General features: G+C 38.3%; 2 protein-coding genes across 3 annotated transcripts in view; both read right to left on the bottom strand.

The window, feature by feature from the left end:
* The window catches only part of nr5a5 (nuclear receptor subfamily 5, group A, member 5), a 5,602-nt gene extending 1,954 nt beyond the window's left edge, over nt 1–3,648 (bottom strand). The window contains exons 1-6 of the mRNA XM_010779309.1: nt 3,561–3,648; nt 2,632–2,747; nt 2,140–2,281; nt 1,075–1,826; nt 793–912; nt 559–706 (exon numbers count right to left, since the gene is read on the bottom strand). Of these exons, the coding sequence (XP_010777611.1) occupies nt 559–706; nt 793–912; nt 1,075–1,826; nt 2,140–2,281; nt 2,632–2,747; nt 3,561–3,648 (1,366 nt within the window). The remainder of the gene's footprint in view (nt 1–558; nt 707–792; nt 913–1,074; nt 1,827–2,139; nt 2,282–2,631; nt 2,748–3,560) is intronic.
* A 1,445-nt stretch (nt 3,649–5,093) lies between these two features.
* On the bottom strand, nt 5,094–9,088 carry soul5 (heme-binding protein soul5). 2 transcript variants are annotated; one of them, XM_010779311.1, is made up of 8 exons: nt 9,024–9,088; nt 7,037–7,150; nt 6,826–6,885; nt 6,506–6,587; nt 6,313–6,418; nt 5,794–5,948; nt 5,511–5,674; nt 5,094–5,384 (listed from the first exon to the last, which is right to left on the bottom strand). In XM_010779311.1, the coding sequence occupies exons 1-8, from the start codon at nt 9,071–9,073 to the stop codon at nt 5,297–5,299; spliced, it is 819 nt and encodes a 272-aa protein (XP_010777613.1). In that variant the 5' UTR covers nt 9,074–9,088; the 3' UTR covers nt 5,094–5,296. The 2 variants fall into 2 exon arrangements, with proteins under 2 accessions (XP_010777613.1, XP_010777614.1); XM_010779312.1 differs by having other exon boundaries at nt 9,037–9,061.
* Between the last annotated feature and the right edge of the window lie 364 nt (nt 9,089–9,452).

Here is a 9,452-nt window from a genome sequence, read left to right as displayed (position 1 = left end):
GGGAATTTTTTTTGGGTGCCTTGTTGGTAAAGCATTAAGCCCCAAAAATTTTTCCCCCACCAAAAAAAAAAAAAAACCCCAAGGTAAAAACAAAAAAAAAAAAACTTTCCCCGGGCCCCATTTTTTCTTTATTTTTCCCAACCCTGGAAAATCTTTCCCCGTCTTTTCTAAAAGGGGGGGGAAAGGCCTACCCCAATTTTTGTTTGTGGTTTCTTTTTAAAAAAAAATAAACCCAAAAAAGAGGGCTTTTTAATCTTCTCCAAAAAGGGTTGGTCAAGAACCCCTTATTTTTTAACATCTAAAGTAACAGACAGAGAATCAAGCACTTTCTGAAAACAGGCTGAAACAGAGGATGCTGCAATGATCTGGTTGTATTTTGAGCCAAACACTTCAGAGACATGTTTTGTATATATCTGAGACCTATAATATGTTGATGAAAAACAGTATAATAGGGGACCTTTAAAAGAAAGATTTACAACTTAAAGGTGACTTGGTTGTTCAAAAAGCTACACCAGATTTGTATTTTCTATAAAGCGACTTAAAAAAAAAGAAGCTCACCAGGGTTGAATAGCACCAAGTGTTTGAGACAGACAAATTCTTGTCTGTCCAGCTTTAATGACTTCAGCTTGTACACTAAATCCTGAGTCCTCGATACCAGGCTGCTTAGTGTCGGTCCTGCCTGAGAGATGATGGTTGAAACATCAATCTGCATAAGGATAAGAGAAAGGTTGTTTATCTGCAGCCCATAGCAACACAAAGTATTTATTTTGCAATGTTGAGTTTAGTCTTTACCTGCTGTCCTGTGACCAGATATATGCAGCCCTCTTTGCTGAAGGTCACCTGTCTACAGAGGTGATCCAGGACCAGCAGCTCACTCCAGCAGCTCTGCAGCAGCACCATCTGGTCATCCACCTGTGGAAAACACAAATAATGTATCTGATGTAGTTACAAATAAAAGACTACAACCTTTGACCTCCTGTAAGCACCCAACAAATTGCAAAAAGGTGAAGGTCTCCACATAAAGCTAATTGCTACCAGTCCAAAATGCAACTTTATAATCTCGTGATTTATCACCTTGAGCTCTTTAAAGAGTGCGCTGTTCCTGGCCCACTCCACAAGCCCAAACAGCGTCTGATCAGCCATTTTGCACATGATGCTGAATGTATTTAGACGGTCGTGTTTGCCTCTGTTGGCTTGTTCTTTCTGCAGAATGGCGAGCACCTTGGAACACAGCTGGCTCTCATCGGGCTCCCCCTCCAGGAGTTGACTCAGGAAGTTGGGTGTAAGAGTACCTGATGTGTAGTGGGTTTGGGTGGGAGCTCGGGAGAAAGGAATGGTGGAGTTTGGCGTTGGGCACGGGGATTGTGTTGGTGTGCTTATTGGTGTAAATGAATCATTCAGAGTTGGATGCACATAGTTTGCTGGAGCCGGACTGTAGCTAAAAGTTATTTCTCCTTTCTCCTGCAGGTATCCAGGGTAGATGCGGTGGTATAGTCCAGGGTAGGGCAGCGAAAGAGGGGTGAGCTCCCTGTCTGCGTTCATTTCGCAGTCTATAGGCATGGGTGCACTTGATTGCCCCATGCCAGAGGGATACATGTGGGACTGATGGAAAGTGTCAGAAGGCAATGGAGCACTTGTGTGATGGCTCATTAGGTGAGGGTCATTTGGAGCTGAGGGTCGTTGTTGTTTTTGAGTAGTTTCCATTTTAATCCTGTAGGGAGCAGTGTTTGTCTGGTGACAAACCTTTCGCTGTTTCATCTGCCTGTCCCGCCGGTACAGAGGGCCAAATTTATTCCTGCCACCTCTCATACGATCTGCTCTTATCGCTGTTAACAGAACGTGAAACAAATGATCAAAGTTTTACAACAAGACCTTAGACATTCACAGAGATAATTCATTTTAAACACTCTATATCACTAATATAAACTACATATTTTGAAGGCTCAGATACAAAGTTGTCATCTGTTATCTGAGTCATTTCAGCACTCATTTACGGCTTAGATAAATCATATGGGAGAAGGAACATGCATGTCAATGGAAAACAAGGCCTGTCACAATGGAGCAGAATACAAGTTTTTTTTAAAAGGCCTGAGCAAATGTGTGTGTTTCTGTCTTTTGCGTTGGGGCTGTGTACTCTACCCTCTCTCTTCATGCCCACTGCCAAACACTTTTGGAAGCGACATGAAGGACATCGTTTCCTCTGTGAAAGGTCCATAGGGCAGCTCTGTTGTCCTGCACAGGTGTAACGCTTGTTATTCTGCACTGAGCGCTTAAAGAAGCCCTGCAGAGAGAGAGAGAGAGAGAGAGAGAGTTATCTTAAAATCTTAAAAATCAACATTTTCAATACTTACACTGGTAGTTTCATACAACCAAGAATATAACACATTTAAAAAGAAATCTTGTACAAAAATGGAGGTTTTCAATATTTTGAAGTAGAATACAAAACATCTTTAAAACATACATTTATCTTTAAATCAACTAGGCTTCCCATTTCTTTAAAAAACCTAAAGAGAGAGAGAAAGAGAGAGAGAGAGAGAGAGAGAGAGAGAGAGAGAGAGATCTTTTTCGCTTCATCATTCTCTGCACATAGGTCAATCCTGAGTGACATAATAATGTTTTCCCATCAATTACCTTGCAGCTCTCACAAGTGAGCAGTCCATAGTGGTATCCCGACACTTTGTCTCCACAGATGGGACAACTCTCCTCTGGCTCTGCTCTGCTGTCAGGCTCTGCCTTTAATTCTTGACCTGGAGAAGGAGCCACAATTAAATGTACAATGTACAAATGAATGGTAGATGTACAGTATACAAACTTTTAATACGGAAGGCCAAAAGGTGATTTACAGGTGCTGGTTACTAAACGTACGGGTGATGGTGATGTCAAGCTACTCATTTTTTGTTTAAATGTTGATACAGAGAAGCCAAAGGTACTGTAAGTGGACATCCCATTTAGTTGCTTTTCTTTTATTGGGAATGATTTGTGTATTTGGCACTAAGACAAACACAAATAAAACACTATATTACAGTTTTCAAGTGTAGATAATATCTAATTAAAAGAAATATCTCAATTATGTCAATATTAAAATATGTATTTTTATCATAACTTCCATCTACACAACGTCCATAAAGAAGAGTTTGTTCTAAGGCCAACAGACTCAAACACATTGAGGATATTTTATTTGATCATCTTTGAGAAACACATTCAACACCTTTCTACTCCGGCAAGTTCATTCAGAGGTTCAGTGCTACGCTGCTGACATAAGTGTGTCATCTTATGGGGTCAATTGCTCAGCTGTTGAGAAAATAGTGAGCAGTAAAGGGCGATCCCTCTGTTACAGACAGTGCCTTATCACTCAACTTGATTTGCTTGATTACCGATATGACCCTTGCATAATTTCCAGTCTCCCAAATGAAAATCCGTTAAAAAAAACGAGAAATAATTTGAATACTTCAATTCATAATAAATATTGTTATACTCAAATATTCATACCTTTATTACGCTGTACACATTCAGAAGTTTTACTGAAACCTCTCAACAAAGTCTTCCTATCTTATACTCACATGTTGAAGATTCTTCCAATAATAACATATCCTCTGGGTGATGGAAGAGGGGCTGTGGTTGTACTTGGTGATAATCAGGCAGGTCCATTCTGGCTGAGGGGGCATGAGAGTCAGTCCAGTCTGATCTTCATTGTTGCAGAGACCAGGAGAGCCAGAGAAGACCGGCTGGCAGGCCCAACTTCCCCGGTGGACTGATGGCTCACAAGCGGACTTCGATCAGTAGTCTGCCATAAAACCTCTCCTGACTGGCACTCCTACCCAGTCACTCAGTCACTCAGCCAACCAGCCCCTCCATTGGGGACAATCCGATTTCCACCTGCTGAAATGTAACTATACTGAAATCACTCCAGTACCGTTGAGCCATCCTGGAGCTCTGCTGATAAGATAAGGGTCTACTGAAGAGGCAGTTAATCACATTCATACATTATCATTGTGTATTGTAATTGAAATGTAGGCAGTGGTGTGGGAAGAATATGGGTCTTTTTATTTAGTACTAGTTAAACATAGTTAAAATATTCTACACGAAAAAGCGTGTCTTTCTAAAGCTTAAGTAAAAGTAAAGGTTTGATCAGAAACATGTTTTTTAAGTTCCAAAAGTAAAGGTTCTTGTTCTGAAAAAACTGGACCCTTTGGGAATATTATATACGACACTATAAGATTGTTTATAAAGTGGCATCAATGTGAAGAATCTTCTTACTGTTTGAGCAAGTTGAGGTAGAGCTACTTTGAATTTTTTTTTTAATATACAGACACACAAAGGTAGATACAGCCCAATGGTTCTCAGCACAAGGGTTAGATAAGGAGAGACAGATCTGAGGCATTGTGAGATGCTTAATGTGGTAAGCAAGATAATATATGGTTACGCTACGAAGTCGTTCTTTACTTTTTTCAGTTACAGTACTTGGGTATTGTAGTGACCTTCCAGCACTGAATTTAAGTTCAACATAAACTGTTTATTCCTGAGTATACCATTATTTGTTTACATCAGTTCTTCATTCAAATAAAGTGCAGTAGAATCAGGAAACTTTGCTTTGCTCATTAAAACACAGTATTAACCAGCCATTACATTGTCCTGCATCCCAAGCCAGCGCCTCAGATGATACATTTAGCTGCCAAAATGGAACCAGCCGCTTTGATGAAGCTCACAGTGACGTCAAAGCAATAGAACAGTTCAAGGGTGGAAGGTTTATGGCTCCTGCACATTAGCTTGTAAATGGATTATGACATTTAACAGTAGAAAAGTTGCCCTGCTATATTATCAAGTCTTGCTTCTGACACCTCTACACTTCTCTCAGAGGGTACATTTTCAAAAATATTCAACAATCCTTATCAAGGTCACCAAAAAGCTGTCAGGTAGTTTGAGTTATCCTCCAAGTCATAGTATTTTTTAATTTAGTGCCATCTGGTGGTATTGTAGAATGGAACTGAAGTGATTGTTTTTGGCAGGCTTCTTCATTAAACCAGTTGCTTATGACACATTTGAGGAGGCCTTTTTTTTGGGTAAGAACAACATAAATCACAAAGAACAATAAATCACTGCAAAAGGGTAACTTTATTGAAGAAAACAGAAAGCCAGCAAACAAGCTGGCTTAAAAAAGTCTACATTGTATATTCAACTAATTGAAATTCATCAGCCTTTTAAAAATCAGTGCTCTCACTTGCAGGTTGTTTGTATGACACATTATAACCTGAAGCAGCTTCAACATCTCTTCATAAAGGCTGTCATTGCACAGGGCTCAACCCATCTCCTCGCTGCTGGAACACACCGGTTCACCGTTCACAACATACCACACCTCATTGTAGCTGTCAAACATCTTCTTTGGACTGCAAGAAACAAATGCACACACAATACATTTATGGCAAAAAATATAAAAATATGAACACAAATTTTTCTCTCATCAACAATTTTCTTTTTGGTTATCACTAAGAAAATGAGGGAGATTTCTTTACCTGTTATATCCAACAGCATAGTTGTGGTCCTTTTCATAGTTTGCACCTGCCGAGTCTAGGTCAGAGGACAGAGCATCCGCTTCGCCTTTGTAGAGGAAGCTCGACATCAATCCTTTATAGCTCCGTACATACACCTTCATTGCGTCCATGTGACCGATCTTCACCTGCAAGTAAGCCACAATGTTTTATTATCTGCTGAAACTGACAGATAACTCACATAATTAGTTCTCAAGAATATATATATATATTTTTTTCTCCAATGTTTTTTGACATAAAGGCTTACCTTCCTATCATTAGGTCTGGGGGGATTGGCCTGATGTTCAGCGGGCATCAAGAAACTCATTGTGTATGTATTCTTTTTCATACCGAATATAGAAAAAGATGACTTGTCCTCAGCGATGTTTATGATAACAGGAGCTGTCATTTCAATGCCGAAGTCTGAAGGTAAGCACCACAAAAATACAAGTGTTATTTTTTTAGAAATGTCACAAAAAGTAAATGCATTACAAAAAACTTAGAGCTTATACATCAGATAAACCATTTCTGCTCTCTAGAACAACTCAATATTGTAATTATAATGTCAGTACTATTTTGTGTACTATGTTCCTGGCAAACATAATGATTAAAACATATGAAAACATTTTACTCTTTACATTACACTCTCATCCATCTATTTAAATGCTAAGGAATGTTCTCTGTTCATCTGTGTATCTTGTGTATTAAAATGTTGTGCTGTTTTGATTTTTTTGTTTTGAGTCTTCTCTTTCAATAAAACATTAAATAAAAAAAGATAAATAACCACCTCTGATGTAGTTAAACAGTCTGCGGAATAATGGGTAGATTGCAAAGTCCATGAAATAGCTTTTCTCTTCAGTCCAAACCCATGTCACATTGCCATAGTCACGGACCTGAGAGGCAAAAACAAACAAAAGGGAGTGGGCTTTGAAAACAATTTGCACCTCAAATATGAACTTTTTTTGTCTTTGCACACTTACCTCATATCCATCAGTCTTACAAATGGAATCAAACAGCAGACACTGTTCGGTCTCAGAGCAGAAGTCAAGTTCAGAGGAGCTCCTGTGTATTGACAAAGACATTTAAAAAAAGGCAGAAATGCAGACATCAGGGAATATACTGTACAATAAACAGTATGAAGTGTTCTTGTCAACTAGATTTATGACAGTTTTATTTAATGTATAAAATATAGCAGTAATAAACTTTGCCGGGATCTGAGTAAAGTATTTTTTAAATCTGTAACTGAAGTCAAATGCAGGCAAGAATCTACAAACATGAGGATTCAATTGAGGTTTCTTACCCAATTCTGGCCTCAGCCGTTAGCACCAACAGGAAGCCAACAAGTCCTGAAATGTAAATCCTAGAACACACAAACAATATTTTCCAAAATATTGAACAAGCAATTGTTGTGCATTTGAAAGTTTTCATAGCATTTCAAATGAGTTCATACACTTGGAAATACTATGCATTGATTTTCATGTAAGACATCTGAACAATAAAAGTATACTTACATCATAGCAGAGTGTTGGGTTCTGTGCTTCTGAAGTTGGATACTGAGTCTGGTCCAAAGCATCCTTTTATTCCCACCCTGCTTATGAAAGGAGAACTGGCCACTCCCTGAACCCCTAACGCAAACCAGACGACAGATTTTCACAACCAATGGAAACGCAAAGCAGAAAACTGGGAATAATTATGAAATAGAGAGAAACGCTAGGCTGCACGTGTCATTTATATCACACATTTTATACTAACAATTTAGATTATTTTAAGGGAGATTTAGTTTAGACTCCTCTGTGACAGGGGGTGAACACATTTTCAATGTTTAACACTACCCAACACAACAGCACTGCAACAAATACATGACTTTGAAAGATTAGTTTGTTCAGACAGCCAGTGACAGGTGAAGATATGACTGTCTTAAAACAATAATCTAAATATCAGCTAAAAGCACCAATGTATCGTTGGGTGATATTTGTGTGCATGTGGGTCAATGTGTGCAACAGGACTGTATGGAGCGTAGGTGAGACAAGTTATCTTAGTCTGGCTGGCTTCATATAGGTTCTACACTTTTGACTGAAATTTGATCTCTTACTCTGGAAAGTATATAATAGACAATTGTATGCTTAAAGTCATTGTCTGTCTTTGTGAAAACCTCAACAGTAAACTTCAAACAGAATATCGAAGGTAAAATGCAAAAATAAACATTCTGAACTATTTATTGACCATTTTCTAGATTAAATTTGTTGGTCGTTGTTGAAGTGTGGTCCCATGTCCCCACTGGTCATCACAATACACTAGCACATACACTTACTAAGTACACCTTTGGTCCAATGCAAACCTGTTTTTCAATCACTGTCTTTTTACTAGTTGGTGGTTCAAGTTTCATCTCTCAATGAATGAAATGAAGGAAACGCCTTGTTCCCATGCCGTATTATTTACCACCATATTGTACAAAATGTCTTAAATAACAACCCTGGACACACACAAACAGAAACAAACAACTGGGTTGGACAGAAGATTCAAGTAACATAAGAAGTCCGAACATTGCATCTTTTGTGATCCTGTGATAGATTTTTGTACCTGCAGAAAACGAAATCCCTGGAGTTTCACAACAAATGCATTCTACCACGAGACAAAAGGTTGAATCTCGCCCATACGTTTAAAAGATAAGAGAGTTTTGGTGCACGACATACAGTAGAAGTGTGCTGTTTATACATCTTTATTTCGAAACTAAAAAGAAGATGTTTAAAAGAAATAAATACTAAAGCAAAACGGTCAGTGTATAATCCGTGTATCTACCGTCCAATTGTTTTTCTTTATTAAACACGTAAACGGAAGAGCGTCTGAGAGGCCTTTTTCCTTTTTGGTTTTTACCTTACTTAGACCACTTAGTAAGGTAAAAAGCAAAAAGGCCTCTCGAACGGTCCGTGTACGTTTTGTCAGTTTGATTTTTTGTTTAAACGGAAAGCCAAAAAACGAAAATACCAGCCTTTTTTCGTTTTTTATCTAAAACGAAAAAACGGAAAACCAAAGCCGTTTTCCCCTTGTTGTTGTTGTTGTCTTAATCAAAAGACGGATAACGAGAAAACCTAATAAAAAAAAGTCTGTACGTTTTATTAGTTTGATTTTTCGTTTGAATAAAAAAAACGAAAATACCAGCCTTTTTTCGTTTTAAATCAAAAACGAAAAAACGGGAAACCAAAGCCGTTTCCCCATTTTTGTTGTCTGAATAAAAAATGGATAACAAGAAGACCTAATAAAAAAACGGTCTGGTTTTGGTTTTTGATAACAACTTCTTGAACCGGAAGTCAAAGAACATATTTCAAAATAAAAGACACGAGGATATAATGGCAATGCTGTAAAAGTTCAACCCTGGAACCCAGAAGTCTGACGAGGATAAGTGTATTTCTGCATTCACATTCAGATATGCGTTTAGAGATTAATACAAGTATGCAGTCCAGCTTGTTGGTGTGTGACAACGTCATTTTTGTTGCATACCTGCAAGATTTACCTGTGACAAATGTCAGCGATGTGAACAGAAATGTCATCCTACTTTCACCTGCACCCAACAGCAAGTGGGAGAACAATATATCAGTCGACCCCTAAAATAGTTCACACAGTAATGGAACAGTTGAGCATGATTTTGTCCAACTAGTCTACATTATGAATTTGATGTTTGTTTAAACTGCTAAGAAGCTGACAGCTGAGTTACAACAGAAAGACATGCAGGCCATAATCACTAGACGCTCAAAAGAGGAATGTGTCATACGTAAGGCAATACAATCAAACACTATTACTTTATCATCCACGCACCAACAGAACATTTGGAAATCAACCATTAATCAGAAGTTGTCGAAGTACTCAGGTCTTGTACTTGAGTAAAAGTAGAAGTACTCAGATCTTGTACTTGAGTAAAAGTAGAAGTAC

This window comes from Notothenia coriiceps, unplaced genomic scaffold (assembly GCF_000735185.1).
Source record: "Notothenia coriiceps isolate Sejong01 unplaced genomic scaffold, NC01 NC01_scaffold00020081, whole genome shotgun sequence".
Classification (NCBI taxonomy): domain Eukaryota; kingdom Metazoa; phylum Chordata; class Actinopteri; order Perciformes; family Nototheniidae; genus Notothenia; species Notothenia coriiceps.
This window is presented reverse-complemented; position numbering and strand designations above follow the sequence as displayed.

What these genes read in the sequence shown, in the direction of transcription:
- soul5 (XM_010779311.1), bottom strand. Translation starts at nt 9,073, where the DNA reads ATGACATTTCTGTTCACATCGCTGACATTTGTCACAGGTAAATCTTGC. An exon ending in ACGGCTGAGGCCAGAATTGG is followed by an intron (nt 6,588 to 6,825) that starts GTAAGAAACCTC and finishes GTCAATACACAG; the next exon opens with GAGCTCCTCTGAACTTGACT. An exon ending in GTAAGACTGATGGATATGAG is followed by an intron (nt 6,419 to 6,505) that starts GTAAGTGTGCAA and finishes TTTGCCTCTCAG; the next exon opens with GTCCGTGACTATGGCAATGT.